At 37.0% G+C, this 18,256-nt stretch overlaps 2 protein-coding genes across 3 annotated transcripts; one reads left to right on the top strand and one right to left on the bottom strand.

The window, feature by feature from the left end:
- Nucleotides 1-21: 21 nt before the first annotated feature.
- Nucleotides 22-8,165, top strand: parp9 (poly(ADP-ribose) polymerase family member 9). The gene is made up of 8 exons (XM_028023619.1): nt 22-156; nt 1,391-2,293; nt 4,064-4,294; nt 4,387-4,602; nt 4,790-4,850; nt 5,766-6,235; nt 6,360-6,519; nt 7,687-8,165. Exons 2-8 carry the CDS (start codon nt 1,406-1,408, stop codon nt 7,965-7,967), a joined length of 2,307 nt encoding a protein of 768 aa, XP_027879420.1. The 5' UTR covers nt 22-156; nt 1,391-1,405; the 3' UTR covers nt 7,968-8,165.
- Nucleotides 8,166-10,639: 2,474 nt separating this feature from the next.
- On the bottom strand, nt 10,640-16,760 carry faima (Fas apoptotic inhibitory molecule a). Of its 2 annotated transcripts, none has more exons than XM_028022003.1 (5): nt 16,610-16,760; nt 14,828-14,958; nt 13,801-14,029; nt 12,186-12,235; nt 10,640-11,398 (listed from the first exon to the last, which is right to left on the bottom strand). In XM_028022003.1, exons 2-5 carry the CDS (start codon nt 14,939-14,941, stop codon nt 11,249-11,251), a joined length of 543 nt encoding a protein of 180 aa, XP_027877804.1. In that variant the 5' UTR covers nt 14,942-14,958; nt 16,610-16,760; the 3' UTR covers nt 10,640-11,248. The 2 variants fall into 2 exon arrangements, with proteins under 2 accessions (XP_027877804.1, XP_027877803.1); XM_028022002.1 differs by having other exon boundaries at nt 14,828-15,056; nt 16,610-16,746.
- Nucleotides 16,761-18,256: the final 1,496 nt, after the last annotated feature.

Genomic DNA, 18,256 nt, shown 5'->3' with positions numbered 1-18,256 from the left:
GCGCAGAAGGAGTCGCAGCAGGAAGAGCGACACGTTTTCTTCGTTTATTTTGAAGACTTATTAACTCGAACTAGCAGTTCAACCAGTTAGAACTGGTCTACACCCAGTCCCAGTTTACTTTCAGTTTTTCACTGGGGACTTTCCACGCCAGGCAAGGTAAGCGATTCGCCTCTTTATTTCTTCTCTTTTAAACGAAAGTACTCTATTATGGTTAAAGCCACTACTTTTTATTTAACGTTAACGAGAAGCTGGACTGAAAATAGTTTAGTTGTTCATAATTTGCATTTGGATGTGACTTAAAGTGATCGCTGGTGTTAAGATTTGACTTCACTAACAGAGAGGAGGATGATCGGCAACATGGCGACGAGAATCTGAAACCATTAAGTTAATATGCGTTAGGTCAACTTATTAAGATTAAATTATGCTGCATTTGCATAAAGGAAAGCATAAACATGCAACACTAAAATGTGGAAAAATTAGAGCAAATATTAAATGTAATAATGAAATTAGAAATAAGTGTGATTACTTCATAGTTGAGGTAGGGAAGGTGTTTCTGTTCAGGCTGTGCTAAACCAAATTAATGATTATATGATCTGAAGATCTTTTATTTTAGTAATCTGTCTCCCTCTGCTGGAACTAAATTAAAATTGCAATTTAGTTTCATTACTAAAGTCCTGAAAATGTATTTATTCCTTTGAGCAAGAGTGATCATTTTAGACCTAAAGCAAAAATAAAGAGCCAGAATTTTAATCTATAACATTAAAATTCATAAAAACTTTCTTGATCCAAGAGGGAAGCAAATCATGCAGATTGCATGAATGTGTTTTCAATTCAAGCTGTTCTGCTGTTATGTGCTTCATTGTTGATGTTTTTATTGTTCTGTTCAGCACTGAGGTTAAAGCATATAATTTTGTTTCATCACTAAAGTCCAAAACAAAAGCTGGAATTTTTGGATATATCATCTACTTTAACAATTCCAGCTCACATAACTCACGAATAAAATATTACTGTAACAATTTCTTGTGATTATTTTAAACTAACAAACATTTCATTTCAGCTTTACTTCAAAATATCCGTTGATATGTCAGTATTTCTAAATTGGTAGTACTGGACATTTACTATTCAGGTTAGGTTTTAACCAGTCCGTGAAGAACCATTACATTTTACTTAAAAAAATGTCATGAATTAACACCATTTGCAGGAATATGGTGTTGTTTTGGTGCCAAAAACTGAATCTTTGGCACAAACCCAAAACCTTTTTGGCTGGTATAGTGGGGAAATAATCAGAAACCTGATTTAATATCAGAAAACAGATGAGGACCTCCTGAAAGGATCGTTAGAAATCTCATTTAATTGAGTCTTCATGATGTTACGTATAATCTTTCCACAGGTTTGCTAAGAAACGATGGCCAGTAAACTGGACATTCCTCTATATGAGGCGTCACTCAGCATTGTGAGAAGATGTGGAGCCGATCTGTGTGAAATCATCAACACTAAATTCGGATGTGTGGCCGCCATCAAGGGTGTGGAGAATGAGAGCAGGAGTTCATACCAGCGACCGCCAGCAATCATTAAGCCAGAGAGAAGATTTGAGTTCATGATGCGTTCAGGTGTAAAGGTTTCTGTGTGGAAGGCTGATCTCACCAATTTCCCTGCTGATGCTGTTGTGAATGCTGCTAATGAAGATTTAAAGCATTATGGAGGCCTTGCTCTGGCTCTGTCTACAGCTGGTGGTCCTCAAATCCAACTGGAGTCTGATGATTATATTAAAAAGAATGATAAATTACAAACAGGGGAGGCAGTTGCTTTGGGTCCAGGGTCACTACCGTACAAAAAGATAATTCATGCTGTGGGTCCATATCTGTCGTCAAGTCCTTCCCAACATGATGTAAATAAAGCTAAGCCTTTCCTAGAGAAAGCCATCTGGAATATTCTCTACACAGTTGAGAAATACCGTCTGGCAACTGTTGCCATTCCTGCCATTAGCTCCGGGTTGTTCAACTACCCACTGCGAGAATGTGCCGACACCATAGTGTCAACTATAAGAGCCTTCTGTGACAAGCTGCCTCACCAGAACCATTATCCAAAAGAAATCTTCCTTGCCAACCATGATGAGCCCACAGTGCAGGAAATGGAGAGAGCATGCAAGCAGATATTCAAGCCTCAGCAGAAGCAAACTTACAGCAGTGCTGCAGCACAAAATACCCAAAGGGCCGGGAACGCCCCACAATCTTCAGTCAAGATCGGTAATGTCCTTCTCACTCTGCAGAAGGGGAAAATTGAAGAACAAAATGTAAGAATTAATTCAACATTTATTTTCAATAATGCCAAGTAGAGGACACATCAGTTTCAATTACTTTAAGGGGCAGTATTGTGTAAAATCAGCTTTTTTCAGCTTTACATCATGTTATAATGTTATTCATTTATCTAAAACAAACCTGGAGTGTTGCCTTGATTCTTTCATGCATGTTTGAGAAATCCTTTAATCGTCATGGCAACCATTCAGCTGTGAAAAATGGCTGAGTGGACCTAGCCCCGCCTTCGATATGCAGCTCCTCCTTGCGCTGCAGTTTCCACGTTTCTGTCTCACAGAGCAGCTCTTCCCCACGACTCTGCTCCTTCAGACTAGCAGAAGCAATTAGCAAACGTCTGACAAACTGAGCATCTGCTGAGCTCAGGATATGAGCTACTTTTCAGAGCAATTCTGGTAAAAAAAAAAAAAGGTTGTTAAAGGGTTAATAGAGGAGCCATGTTGTGATGACTTCCTGGAGGTGGAGCTTCAGAAAAGGAAGGAGTTTTTAAAGTGGCATGAGCTGTGTCCAAATTCAGGGGCTGCATCCTTCGAAGGACGGATTTATTACACCGACTACATCACAGTGCGATGACATGGCCTGTCCAAATTCAAAGACTCCTTCAAATGCGTCCTCATTTTTTCCCCAGATTTGAAGGATGGGTCAGGTGTATCCTTCACAGCCCACCATATCCCATAATTCATTGCAGGTGCAAACCGAGTGTTCAGGCAGAGCGTCAATGGCGGTGAAGAGCAGCAAATTATTTTGTTATATTACACTTTAAGTGACACAACATGATTTTTTACAATGTTTTTAGGCAAGAATGTGGCTTTGTACATCTGAAATATCTGCTTGGCTCACCAATACGTCACCTAATTGCAATTTTGCTGTGACATTTTCGGACATGTCTGCTGCGTTAACAGCCAGCTCCCCTGGCCAGCTGTCAGCTGGCCGGGCGCTTCAGGTTCGGTATACCGGAGGAGAACGCCTGACTCCCAGCGCATTGTTATAAAAACTCCCGCTAGCTTTCCCCAATGAGTGGAAGTTAAACACCGATATTATTCAGACAGGTAATATCTAGCTTTAAAATGTTTGGTTTACTAATGTATCTAATTTATTCCTGAGCAGTAAAGTTAAGCCTTCAAACATACTAGTTTCATTTAACTGTAATGGCTTATCTGAGATCTGGAGAGTATTATATTTGAAAATGAATAATTTGCTTATATTTATTCCTTGTAGAAATGTGCAATACATGTTTGAACATTTTAGAATCAAACTAACAGATTTACTATGGAACAGCATTTACTATCAAGGTGAAGAATAATACAGAAATCAAGAGTAATACATGACTGAAAAACAAACATCAGCTCCATTGTTTTTTTTTTCTTCAACGCTGTCACGGTTGCTAGGCAACATGAGTTACGCTGAGGTGGGGACAGGGACAGTTGGTGAAGGCTAGACCTGTCCGAATTCACTGCTTTTCTCTTCCGGTCTTTATTTCTATGCAAGGATGCAGCTCCTGAATTAGGACACAGCTAGAGGCCCAATTTCAAAGCTTTAAATTAAGTAAAATTTCTTTTAAGTCATATCTGATAGAGCATTTTTATAACAACCGAAGGTAACATAGTTAAGTAATTGTGCTATAAAATGGCACGATGTGCCTTGAAAACACATAATACTGCCCCTTAAACACTTAATTATTGAAACTCTGCCACAAAGTTCATGGTGGTCTGAATTAAATTCACTCCTGTTTTTGTTCTTTGTTTCTTTAGACAGATGTCATTGTAAACACTGCATCAGAGGACCGAAAACTGAACCAAGGCCAAATTTCCAAAGCAATATTGCACAAAGCTGGCCATGAAATCCAAAATGAAATGTACAAAGCTTTTAAGAAGGGCAATATCTACTGCACAAAAGGTTATCACCTGAACTGCAAACAGGTGTATCATGCGATTTGCACTGGACAGAGCAGGAATCCTGCAGAATGGGCAGTACCTCAAGGGGTACGTCTCTCATTCCTTGATATTTGACTCCAAATAAAAATCTCTTTTTCTGCTTTGATTTGAGTTCCTGTCTTTGTATCCCAATAATACAGTTACTCTACAGTTCGGTGTATGAGTGTTTGGTAGAAGCCACAAAAAACCAACACCGCTCAATCTCCTTTCCTGCAATCGGCACTGGAAACCTCGGATTCCCTAAAAAAGAATCTGCCTCCATCATGTCAAAAGCTGTGGCTGAATTTGCTGAACGGAGTCAGAGCAAGTTGGATGTTTATTTTGTAATTTTTCCATTGGATTATGATACATACCAGGTATTTCTGTAAAACTTCATCTGCATGATATAAGTATTATACATTTACTGTTGCATAAAATATTTCAGAAATGTTACAGTAGAAATAATCATTTGGAAGATGGTTCTCTTGCTTTAAAATCATGTGGATGTCTTCTGTATGAATTAATTGTAAATAACATGAAAACTATTGGACTCATTCTTTCTAGGCTTTTGAAGCTGAAATACAAGCTCTTCAGCAAGGAGTATCAAACTTCATGTTGGCAACAGGTAACTAAACATAACATTTTACATAAATCAATTTCTTGACATCTGTGTTTTGATACTCTGTGGATTTGATGGGTTGTTACCAATCCCTGGTGAGACTTCAGTGTCAGCTCCATCTTCAGAAACATTGCATCTTAAATCTCAATACAGAAAATGCTACTACTAGTTTAAAAGCTTATTATTGTGAAGACTGAATTCATCTTCTCAACTGATCTGTTTCAAGGTGACCTAACATGCTTCCTTAAACAGGTCAGGATAGATTCATGGTTTGTACAAAACATGTATCATTCTTAGATAATGAGATTTTAGATGCTTTAGGGCATCTTGTCACTTTAAATCCTAATAATCTGCTGCTTGCCGCGCCCCCCAACTCAACATTTACACTCGCATGTGAAAATGGCTGCAAACACATGTGCAATTATACAGCCGCACAGCTTTGAAAAGCATTAGTAGAGCCTCCTGCACAACCAGCAAGAATGCAGTAAGTTTTTTCTGGGAGGTAAGTCAACAACAAGACACTTGACTTTTCCAGCAGCCATTGTAGACAGCATACAGCGATAAAACCACATGACCAGAAGTGCTGGGGCTCAGCTGGGGTTGCTAGGTAACGGGGCAGAACTCTGCCGATTTGTGACGTTACATTCTTCAAAAAATATTAACTTATTGCCAGAGAGGCGGCTGGGTGTTGTTGTTTTTTTTTACTTTGGTTTGCTTTTAGAAGCAGTTGAGACCTAAAAGGAAGTACAAAAATATGCAAAATGTGAATTTTACATAATGGATCCCATTTAAAGTAATTTGTTGTGCTGTTGTCCATTAAAATCCATCTGAGCTGCACAAAGGCTATGATTTCCTGATCAACATAATGCATCCAAATTACTCATAAAATGATCTTTTATGTGTTTATAACTTGTTCACCAGCATCTGGGCCAGAAGACTTCCACACCACAAGAGCTTCAATCCCAAAGATCACCCTGCTTGGTCCCTCCGATGAATCAAAACGTGAGGCTAAGAAGTGGCTCACTGACCTTCTTTATAGGCATAAGCCCATTGAGATCAACAACAACTTCATCTCACACTTCAGTGAGGGAGACCACCAGGTTCTGGCCCATTTAGCTGATGGAGGGTTGAGCATTGAGGAGTTTTTCTCACAAGGTCATGCATGTCTAACAGTAAAGGGGAAACTGGAGGAAAACGCCGTCATTGCCGCCCTGCAGCTGGAGGCCTTGCTCTGCAAAATCCACAAAGATTTTATAGCAGAAGAAGAACATCAGCTGAAGATGCTGACACACATGAAAGTTTCTGGAGAGAAGAAAACAGTTGATGAAAAAAGCTCGTTCTTTTCAGAGCGAATACAGCTTTTCAGACCTGGGGGTCTGTGGGTAGTAAAGGTACAGTACATAAAAACGTCTAAAGATATTACAGAGATTTATCAGATTTTTGATTACAAATGTTTATGAAGACTATAGTAAACTAAGAGCACTGCAGATTCACAGTGAAGTATTTTATGTTTAGGTGGACAAAGTGGAGAATGATGCTCTGAAGGAGATGTTCGACCGGAAGAAAAAGCAGCTTCATAAATCCTCTACTAAAAAGATGTTCCAACGCATCCCTGCTCAGTTCTGTGAGATGGTCAGCAGAATTGGATTCCATGCAGAGTGCGCACCGCCTGAAGGTATGCTACGCTAACACCAATGCTAATGTGAAAAGATATAGTCAGAATAGCATAATAACCAGAATTACAGAAGCAGGACAAAAGCAAAATATGACATACAAAAAAAATGTTTAAATTCATTTGGAAACATGAAAGTCTTAAAACAGCAGCATTATGTAAAATATACTTTGTTTTAGCTTTTCATCATGTTCTAATGTTATTCCCTCATCAAAGAAAACTGGAGTGTTGCCTTGAATCTTTCAGGCTTGTTTGAGAAATCCTTTAATCTCCATGGCAACCATTCAGCTGAGCAAAGAGCCTGGGTGGACTTAGCTCCACCCTTGAGATGCAGCTTCCCATCCCCCCCCTCAGCTCCTTCAGACTAGCCAGCAGCAATTAGCAAACACCTGGTGGATCTGTTGAGGTCATTATAGGAGCCACTGCTCAGAGCAATGCTAGTGAAAACATTAGAGGGTTAACAGAGAAGCCATGTTGTGATGACTTCCTGAAGTCGGAGGTCCAGAAAACGCAGGAGTTTTTAAAGAGGCAGAGACCCAATTTTAAGGTGTCATAAATAAGGAAGTAAAATTTCTGTTAAGTCATATTTGAGATGTATAGCATTTTTATAACAACATTTCAAAAATACAAAATCTTAAGTAGTTTTGATATAATTTCTAGTGCAATTATTTTGGTACTCTTGAAATAAGACAAAACTAACTAAAACTACTCGTGAAATTGGCAGATAAATTCTCAACTTATGGAAAACTTTTTTTCCCATAAGTTAACTAATTTGCCACTGGAACTTTCCATCAATATTAAGGAATTGTTGACTCAAAATAAGATCCTGTATTTTGCTGTAAAGTTACTTATAAGTTCGTTTTGTCTTCTTTCAAGTGTACAAAGATATTACTACCAAGACAAAAATCTTGGTACAATTTTGTGTTTTTGCAGTGTATGTGCCTGAAAAACACAACACTGCCCCTTTAAGACTAGTTTCTGTTATAGTCTTTGTCGAATGAAATTGTTACCAGCATGATTTAAAACAAGAGCTAATTCTGTAATCAGAGCCACTGGGATCATGTTGCTGTTGAAGTGAAGAAGCCTGAGGACACAACCCTGCAGAACTCCGTGTCTAATTAGTAAACATGTGACACATTAACAGCACAATGAATCTCCTTCTGGTTACAGACCCAAAGTATGGAGAGGGAATCTACTTCTCAAGCAGCATAGGAACAGCGTTGGAGCTGTGGAGGGAGAAAGGTGAGGAGTACCTGTACTTTGTGGAGGCTGAAGTCCTGCTGGGAAACTCGGCTAAAGGTGAACGAGGATTTATTCTTCCTCCTCCGGTTGGAAAAGATCCCAACATTCTCTGTGACAGCGTGTATGGAGGATCTGACGTCTCTGTTATCTTCAGCGGTTATCAAGCTTTGCCAAAGTACATTATCACCTGTAAGAAGAATTCACGTTAGGGTGATCTTTCTGAAATCAGAATCTGATTACAGAAAGATTGATCAAAAAGAATCTCCAGAGAAGTAAACTAGAGTTTTCTATAAATTCACTTTTAGCCTCAGAGAAAGAAGTTCAAAAATAAAATTGCATGCTGACTCAGAAACTAAAAAGTTTTTGTTATATTAGAAACTTTGATTTTCACATTGGCACATTATAAACAGAACAAATATGTTAGTCTTATTATATCTTTGTGTATAACCGTTAAACAATGATAATGATGAGCATAATAAAGGCATCAGTTTATTTGACTTTACTTTGTAAATCTAGCATCAATCTTTCTATGCTCTATATAAAGCAGGTGCCTGGCAGCACATCTGGATGTATATTTCTAAGGGATCGTTGCCTAAATTTGTGTGTGAACATGTAAACATTGTACTAATGCTGCTGTAAGTAAATCAATATTAATAAAGGAAGTTGGACATAAGCAACAGCAGTGTGAGCAGTTTCTGTTTATCTGAACATCTGAAGATGAAACTACAATTAATTAAACTCTCAGCTTCCTGTAATCTAACAAATGAGGACATTTAGCATCATTCTGGTCCAAAATGTGTGAATTAATCTCAAACCAAAAAACAAAAACCTACTGAAGGTTCTGCTGAAGCTGGTAAGACGTGTTGACTTATTTATAATGTAAATTATGTTAGCATAATTTAATTTACATTATTATTTATTGAATGTAGCATGATTGTACATACGGTAATTACAAAAAGGTGAAGTGAAATATTTAAGTGCAAAGCTAGATTTATTTTGGGGAGAGGAAGTCTTATTTTGAAGGATCTGGTGTCTTTTGTTGCCATCTTGCCTTATATTGACTTTGGTTGCTAGGATACCATCAGCTGTTGCTGTTTGTTCAGTAAAAAACTGAACAGAAAATGTTCAGGAGAGACATCTGAGCCTCCGTTATGATTGCAGAAGCTTCCGGTCCTGGAGCCAAACGGGCTGAAAGGCCGTTCAGCAAGCAAGAGGCCAGAACTCTGAAAGAAGCAGAAAAAGACAGATGGTAGCTAGAGACAAAGATTTTCATTTTTAGAGATATGAAGAAAGAAAAGTGGAAATATCTGGGCATAACGACCATCCGGAGGAAGAACGGGGATGCTTGTACCATCCTGTCTGCGGTGGCAGCATCATGTTGTGTTGCTGTCCTGCTGCAGGAGGAACTGGTGACCTTCCTAAACGGCATCATGAGGAAAAACATCGTACAGAAATATGGCAGCAACATCTAAAGGCAGGAAAAAGCTTTGGTCTTTGAAATGGACAATAACAGAGAATACAGAGAAAGTACAACGTGACTTAACAGAGTCAATGTTTCATGAGGCGGCGTACAAACCTGACCCAGTTACACCGGTTCTGTCAGGAGCAACAGACCAGAACTCCAGCAAACCCGAAATGTTTGACCCGATTCATCCAGTTCAAAGAAAATGTTTCCCCTGAAGACATATTGAAATACATCTGACATATTCTCTCTCTCATTGTTGTCATATTTATCAGTTAGACATAATTTTTTATGATTTTGACCTCAATCAAGTTTGGTTTGATTTAACTTCAGACATGGAGGGAAAAATGTGAATTTGTGTAAAATTCTGGTTTCATTTGTAAATTTTATCACCATGTTCTATGTGAGAAACACAAAACAAGTTTTTTTTGTCTGAATTTGTACTTTTATTAGCGCTTTGAGGTTTTTGTGCATTAAATCTGTTCTATAAATACAGTTTGTAACATCAGAAAACACAGGATGTGGCCTTTAACTAGACCGCTTCCATCAGGGAAGGCTTTTACTGGCGTCTTTCCTCCAAGAACCACGACTAACATCCAAACAGTACCGACAAAACGAAAAACAGCTCTGACTGGGTTTCTCCATGAATATGAAGAGAAATTTAAACTAAAAGTTTGAGCAGCCACAATAAAACAAAAGTTTCACAGTTCTCTAAGGACAAACAGGAAGTTTACACAGAATAACAGGAGAGATTACAGCAGCTGTACAGCCTGCACTGCAAAAACACAAAATCCTACCAAGGATTTCTGATTAGTTCCTACTACAAATATCTTGGTACATTTAAAATAAGAAAAGTAACTTACAAGTAACTTTTTGGCAAGAAATAGGAGCTCGTTTCAATAATTCTAAAAAGTACAAGTTATAAGTGGAACAAGATATTTTTCCCATATTATAAATTATAGACACAAGTTATAAATATATTACTATAATAATTCTTCCAACTTCAAGTGACAGAATATTAGATTCAAACAAAAAGGCGTACATTTCCACCGTTGGACCAGGAGACATTTCTGAGTTTGAAATGTCAAAGATTTGCTAGAAAAAAAAAACTAAATTTTGAGATTAATTTCATAAATGTTATTTTTAAACAGCTTGGAATTTTCAAAAGTTGAACATTTTAAATTTTTGGAAATTTTTAAAATTTCAAAATCTAAGATTTTTGACTTTTAAAACTCAGAAATTTCCACGTTTTTTTCCCAAGAAAGTTTCTGGGATTTTTTTTCTGAGTTTGAAAAGTTGACAACTTGCTAGAAAAAAAAAATCAGATTAATCTCAAAATTATTTCTAGAAAAACCTTAGAAATTTCAAAGTTTAAAAAAAATATATATTTTACTTTTCAAATTCAGAAATGTCCTTTTCTAGATATTTTCTGATAATAACAATATATATAATAGTTACCGTGATTATACAAACAGTTATATTATTATAACTTTACAGTATGGGAAAAATGCTTTTCCTCACAAATTTACTGTTGATTTTTTATTTTTTTTTTACAATGATCCTAAAACGATATCTGACATTCTGCCACTAGAAACAAGCTCAGTAAACTAGCTGGTGTTATTTTCTGTTTTTGCAGTGTAACTAATCAGTATGATTGTCTGAACGGTTGCAGCGATCAGCAGGAGATGGAGCCTTGATTTCTTCTTCTACAGCAGCTGCTTGGTCCGATAAATAAAGCAGATAATAACTCACAACATGAAACCACACAGGTTCCTGGTTTCCACCAGAAAGGCTGAAGCAGAACCGTTTCTAACTTATAAATTACATTTTAAGTCTAAAAAACCTCATTAATATTAATGTAAACCTTTAGAGACGCTGAATCTTCTGACTGATGTTTCTAGCAGCTCCGTCTGCCACTAAACAGACTCTATGGCGTTGATATCTGAACAGTGTGGACCGGCCGCGCCGCGGCAGCCATTTTAAAGGAAACGTTTCCAGTCTGACAGACCGAGTCCAGGCCGAACCTGGTCACTCGGTGCACTCGGCGACCTCTGTGCCGTCCACCAGCAGCGTGTGAATGATGCCGTCTCGCCGCTTCCCGCTGCTCACGGCTTTCACGCAGCAGCTGTGGTCTCCCAGGGAGAAATGCGTCTCCGTGCCGTCGTCCACGAACTCGCCCTGCGGACGCAGAGCGCAGCGTCAGCGCGGCGAAACTCGACTTCTCTTTGGGCAACAATGAGATCATGAATGCTCTTAAAGGGCCGGTTGGGCCAGAATGTATTTATAAAACCCAATAAACTGCTAAAATGTAAAGAAGAAGCTCTTCCGCTTTCGATAAGTTCTTACAATTATCTTTTAAGATGGATCTATGGAAAAGGATCAGGGCCATTGAAAAAAAAAAATCTCTAAATTTCCTCAGAATTCTGACTTTAATTCAAGATTTTTTTTCCAGTGGCTCTAATCTTCTCCCATACTGATCAGTCCCTCCAAGATTTGAAATTATTTTGTGACATTTTTGCAGTGAAACTGATTTGCAGAAATAATTTAGACATATTTCCTGGGAATTTTGCAATATTTGCTTTTTTGTATTACAGTAAATGTGACGTTTTGTTACCCATTACATCCACCACAGACTATAACTTGACTTTAAGTAAGGCTGAAGCAGCAGTGTAGTAAAACTAAGTTATACTGCCACCTGCAGGTGGGAGTTAGCATCACAAACCCAGTTGACCATTTTTGAGGAAAATTTGCAATAAAATAATTATGCCTTAGCATGAAAAACTACAGAAATCTGTTGATCTTGAGTGAATATTCATGCAGAACTGAAGGGACTGGTTGATGTAATTTGGTTGTATACAGGTAAAAACTACTTTTATTTGATTGATAAAATAATATTTGGAGAGAAAACATAAAACTCTATAACCTGTGACGGATTATTTTTTGATTAATTAAAAAAAATACTTACAGCAGTTTCAATCTTCTCTCCATTGCACCAAACGTCCATGGTGTCTTTCTCTGGAAGTGAAAACAGTGAAAACATTCAGGAAGTTCGAGGAGTTTAACTGATCACTGACTTTATTATTTCACTCAGTTAATCAGGACTTCAGAAATCTGTTCACAGTTATTTCATCTTAAAACCTGATTTATTTTTACAGAAATAAGAATGTCTGCTGAGACTACAGCAGCAAATATGTCGGTCTCCATCTGGTTTCTCCTTTGTTTTCATCAAAATCGACATGAAACATAAAAGAAAAATGTCTTGTTAAAAGTAAAACAACCTGCCAGCAAAACTGGAACTTTTTCATCAATATTTAGGAGTCATTTACCTAAAACAAGCTTCTATATCCTACTTAAAAGGTGCTTAATTTTGATGACTTTAGAGTCTTAAGGTTTAGAATAATCAGAAACTAATGATTTAATATGTCTAACTGCGGTTTAACTGTTTCAAATGAAGCTAAAGCAGCTAACTATGACAATTTCTCTTGATTTTCCTGTAGTTTAGAGAAAGCAGCACGTTTTTTAGATTTTAAATGTTACGTAAGGATTACTGCAGAGCGTCACCTGATGAGCTGCAAGCAGAGAGATTATGAAAGGGATTAACCTGTCCAGTCAGGAGAGGTGGCGCTGTGGAGCTTAAAGCCGATAAACAGATTAGCTTCAGCATTAATGTGAGAGCGCAGCTCTGAGGAGCACAAGTCACGACTCCCAATATCAGATCAATAATAATAATTACCAGAGATGGGAAGTAATTAGTTACAGTTACCAGAGTTACTTTTTGGGGAAAACAAATTACTTTTAGGAGTACTTTAGTGCTGTAGACCTTAATTAAGACAAAACTAACTTACTAACTTTTAACTTTTCCTCAAGACATATGAGCTTTTTTATGTCAATAATTCCTGAAGGATAAAAAAATGACTGATTTTTTAATTTATAACAAAAAAATGTCTTGTGAATTTATCTGCCAGTGGAACAAGTTATTTATATCAAAATTAAGACATTGTTGACTTAAATGAGTTCTTATTTCTTGCCAAAAATTACTTATGAGTTAGTTTTGTTTTATATCCAGTGTATTAAGATGTTTGTAATAGAAACTAAACAAAAATACTTGGTAAGATTTGGTGTTTTTACAGTGCATTCTTACTTAAGTAAAGTTTCTGAATCCACTGTGAGTAACTTCACCAAATGCTTCAACACACACACACACACACACACACACACACACACACACACACACACACAGGTTTGTTAAAGTCTCCTAAGTTTTAAAAATTGATTTGAGAAAATTATTTATTTTATTTTGTAAATGTGAATTATTTTCATTTTGGTCCATAAAATTCCAAAATTTCCACTTAAATTTAAATTTTGGTCCATTTGTTGATGTCATTTTGTAATTTTAAATGATTGATGTTTGGGTCAGTTACTCTTGAGTCAAATACTTTTTACTCTTAATAGTCTAATATTTGGCTACTCTAATCAATCTGATCATTATTGATAATATGAATGAACCAATAAATCCAGGTACGATTAATATTTAGCACAACCTCTGACTCAGACATTAAAAGAGGTGGAACTGAGCTCACCCAGAACCACCCTGCAGTCGATGCCGTCCAGGTTGAGCAGCCAGGTGCTGGTGACCTTTGACCTGTTCTCCATGTACTGCTTCAAGCTCTTCCCGTTGATCTCCAGCGTGTATTCGTAGGCGAAGCCGCTGACCGCGTCGATGTTGATGGTGGCCTTGGTGTCCGCCTGGCCCACGCTGAACGTCTCCTTCCCGACCAGTTTGAACATCCAGTCCCGCCTCAGAACCTCCTGGAAACCCAAACTCAAGGTCAACTGCAAACTGCAAAGACACTCTTACCAAGTAGATTTAGTTTCTAGTGCAAATGTCTCAGTACACCTGAAATAAGACAAAACTAACGTACATGTAACTGTTCAGCAAGAAACAGGAGTTTGTTTTAAGTCAATAATTCCTTAATATTGATGAAAAAGTACCAGCTCCACTGAGCCGCCATCTTGGTAGGCAAATCAGCACCAAGCATAAACGAATCATGAATTCAGGACCAACAAAAAGAAAGTATATCGACACTCTTAACCAATGTGCAAGAGAAAGATATGTCAACATAATGTCTGCTGTTGGGATCGACTCGTATCAACACAGAATGTGGGTTGTTTATTGTTGTCATAGCAACCAGAGGTGCGTATAGTTCCTAAAGATTTTACTGCAGTAAAAAAGTTACTCAAGTAAATGTAACAAGTAACTACCCAACTCTGATAGCAACTCCATAGCTACTGTTATGACAGTTAGTTAGGATACCTACCAAGATGGCTGTCAGCTGCAAAGTTTCCGGAAGTGCAACATCAGATGAGAACTCTGCATAGCGGAGCTACATTTTCATTTCAGCGTTTTTTTGCTAACTCTGAAAACGCTTAACGCAGTTAGTTTCCCCTAAATTAGTTTTTCTGTGCCCAAATTTTCACATCGGTGCTTTTAAGAAGAAAAGTAAGTGCAGGTACAGCACAGATATCAGTACAGAAATGAGAACCAAGCAGGCAGGAACTGTAACTGGGACCAGTTCCTTCATTAGACACTGAACTGGTTGTGCTGACCTTTCCGTCCACATAGATGACTCTTTTCCCGGTGGTTGTCCCATGTTCAAACTCGATCCTGTGGACTCCGTCGCTCAGCGCCACCTCCCACACACCAGCGAGGTCACTGGACATCCCGACTGGTTCCGAACCTGCGCAGGTCCAACAGAATCGGGTTTAAATGGCAGCTGCCGACACCGGTGTCAACCTGCAGGTTCTCATGAAGAGTTTCATAAAGATGGTCCCCAATCTGCGGCAAAAAAAAATAAATATTTACTGTAAAACATCAACCGAGCGGAACATGTTGATGAATGAAGTGATCAACTCAGAGGAAACGCGGCTAAAGATAGCATGCTAAGCTACCGCTGTTTCAGGTGATTGACTTCCGGTGCCAGGGATACATTTTCATAATAAAAGAGTTTTTCCTCAAAGAGGTTTGGTGTACTAACAACCTGTTCCACAATACACATTTTTATTAATATATAAATTTATTAATAAAAACAGTTGATTTTAGATAAATTTATGCAACTTCTGAACTAAAATGAATGTTCAGAGAAACATTTATTTTCACACTAACGTATCTCGTTATTTAGTATGAATTAGAAATATTCTCATTTACATGATTTAAATGGAAAGATTTTCTGTTTTTCAAAGGGGTGCAGTCTCTATGGAACAACAGCGTATTATAAATTAAATACACTTCCACCAAAAAACTCAGAAATTTTTTATTTAATCTCAGCAATTTTCTTAAAAACAAAACAAAATTTCTGAGCTTGAAAAGTCAAACATTTCCTAGAAGAAACTCAGAAATTCTGAAATTTATCTCAGAAATATTGTACAAAAAACATTGAAATTTCAGAGTTTCAAAAGTCAAAACTGAGTTTTTGCCAGAAATGTAATTTATTTTTGTACAACGGCCCTAATACACATAGTAGAAGTATTTCTACTGTAAATTGCATAAACTATTTATACCTAGTTTTATCTTCACTAATGAAACGCTCAGTTCAGTTCTTAGACTGGCACTTTTCCCACAACAACACAGTGCAAAGACCAAGTATTTTTATCTAGTTTCTAGTGCAAATATTAATGGACTTGAAATAAAACAAAACCAACTTACAAGTAGCTTTTCAACAAGATAAAAGAGGCTGTTTTAAGTAAATAATTCTTGAATATCAATATTTATAAAGTAAAAGGTCCAATGGCAAATGCTTTAAATGTCTTGTTAACTTATAACAAGACATTTTTTCTGTTTTGTAAGTGAAATAATCTTCCAGTCGAACTGGTACTTTTTTTTATTATCAATATTAAAGAACTATTTACTTCAAATAAGCATCTTGTCAATGAGTTACTTGTAACTTAGATTTGTGTTATTTCAAGTGTTCTACGATATTTTCTAGAAAATAGACCAAAAATACTTGGCAAGAAGTGTTACGTCTTTAAGAGATAGTTTGAAGCTGACATAAAAAATAAAAAAAATCATCCTACTGCAGAAACCTGGTGACAAACATTACTTCACAAATTACAAGCCTTCACATCTGCTGCCAAAAACAAATTAAATATGTTAGAAAAACATCTGAAAAAAATTAACTGAAAGAAACACGAATTTACATGGTAATCAATTAGCTTCAGATTTCATTGTTTTATTTTGAAGCACAAGCGGAAGTAGACGCGGATCAGCTTGTACACGTTGACAATGTTTTGAGCCCAACCAACTCCGACCGCCAGCTTCCCGTTCGGTCCGGTCCGATTAAAACCTGCAAGCTGAACTCGGGACCGTCATCCACTAGTTTACAGCTGAATTACCTCGGTGGTGGTGAAATGTCCTCGACAACAAACCTCCGGCCGGATACTTTAGACGCAGTTTATCCTTCCCCCAGCAGCTACACAGGTTTAGCCGAGCTGTTTTTATGCTGTTACCATGGCAGCGTAGAACGGCCCTACGCACGAGCGTGTCTCCGCCCCCCGTGAGGGTCAAACAGCTGAAAACCAGAAGCAGTTAAACCCAAAAACTGAAACATCTGCTGCGTATCTCCTTAAGGAACATCTTAAAAACGGTGTTTTTGTTGCTTTAATTCACAAAAAACATTTATAATTATTGAAGGATAAAAAAATTAAAAAAAAGTTCTACTTTGTAATGATCAAAAATATTAGAAGTTTAAATTGAAGAAAAAAAAATAATAATAATGACTTTCTAAATACCAGAAGAAGTTTGAAAATGTACTTACTGTAACTTTTTGGAAAGTTTTTCTTGCCGTTTGTTTGAATCCTCCTGTTTCAGTTTTTTGTCAGTTTTTGTAGAAATAATTGCTTTTTCTGCACAATAACGTGAGAATCTGATCATGTTGATGCATATTTTCCAACTACAAAGTGTATAAAAGGGAATGTTTTTGTGTTTTTTTCAATCATACACATTGACGTGTGTTCTGGCTTAAGGGCATAAACACACTGCATGTAAATTATTAAATTGCTTCTGTTTTTACTCAAAATTAGACAAAAATTAGCTTGACAGACTACGAAAAGTCAAGATTTTAAAATAAATGATGTTCAGAAGAATGCAGCAATGGTAAAATTCACATAACCAAACAATTTGGCACTTAGTTTGCACTGATGAAGCTGAAGTAGTGAAACATCTGGAGTTCAAGATGGACGAAAATGTAAGAGTTTGTTTCACAGTTGGTGACCAACGTGTTTTCAGTTCAGCTTTTTCACGCTGGAGGAACTGAGAAGAATCGGAGATCCTGATTTCGGTTTTTGGGTCGTCCAGAGAGACTTCTGTATCAGATTCTGTTGTTTTGTAAAGACAAATGTGTGTTTATGGAAGAAAAAAAAAACATTTTCTAACTAGATAAAGATGACTAAAGGTTTGATTGCACATAAATACCCCACTAGATGGCGCCGGTAGTTCCCAGGTCCCACATGTTTTAGATGCACCTGTTCCAGCTCACCTATTAAAACCTCAAGGAATAATAAATCATTACTACAGCTTCAAAGTGTTGGTTTCAATTTGAAGCTACATGGACGTTTGTACACTGTATGATAGAGGAGGACTTTACTACGATATTATTAGAAAGTAGTTGTAGTTTATTTAGTAAAACAACAAGCAAAACACAAAATCTTACCAAATAATTTTGGTCTTCTTTCTTGTGCAAATATCTTAGTACACTTGAAATAAGACAAACTAATTTAAAAGAAACTTTTTAGCAAGATATAGAAGCTTGTTTTAAGTTAAAAAAAAAAAACAAACAAGCTTCTTCTAATTGTTTAAATGACTTTTTAAACAAGCTGATTAAAAAGTGCTGGTTCCATTGGCAGATAAATGAACTTATAAAATGTGAAAAATGTTTTGTTAAAAGTGAAATAATCTGCCAATGTAACTCACTTTTTCATCAGTAGTAAGGAATTAAACAAGCCTCTATATCTTGCTAAAAAGTTTCTTTTAAATTCGTTTGT

This window comes from Xiphophorus couchianus, chromosome 7 (assembly GCF_001444195.1).
Source record: "Xiphophorus couchianus chromosome 7, X_couchianus-1.0, whole genome shotgun sequence".
NCBI lineage: Eukaryota > Metazoa > Chordata > Actinopteri > Cyprinodontiformes > Poeciliidae > Xiphophorus > Xiphophorus couchianus.
Note: the sequence above shows the minus strand (reverse complement) of the source record. Positions and strands in the feature narration are given on the sequence as shown.

What these genes read in the sequence shown, in the direction of transcription:
- parp9 (XM_028023619.1), top strand. Translation starts at nt 1,406, where the DNA reads ATGGCCAGTAAACTGGACATTCCTCTATATGAGGCGTCACTCAGCATT. An exon ending in GGAAAATTGAAGAACAAAAT is followed by an intron (nt 2,294 to 4,063) that starts GTAAGAATTAAT and finishes TTGTTTCTTTAG; the next exon opens with ACAGATGTCATTGTAAACAC. An exon ending in AATGGGCAGTACCTCAAGGG is followed by an intron (nt 4,295 to 4,386) that starts GTACGTCTCTCA and finishes CCAATAATACAG; the next exon opens with TTACTCTACAGTTCGGTGTA.
- faima (XM_028022003.1), bottom strand. Translation starts at nt 14,941, where the DNA reads ATGTCCAGTGACCTCGCTGGTGTGTGGGAGGTGGCGCTGAGCGACGGA. An exon ending in TCATCTATGTGGACGGAAAG is followed by an intron (nt 14,030 to 14,827) that starts GTCAGCACAACC and finishes TTGGGTTTCCAG; the next exon opens with GAGGTTCTGAGGCGGGACTG. An exon ending in CGACTGCAGGGTGGTTCTGG is followed by an intron (nt 12,236 to 13,800) that starts GTGAGCTCAGTT and finishes TTTCACTTCCAG; the next exon opens with AGAAAGACACCATGGACGTT.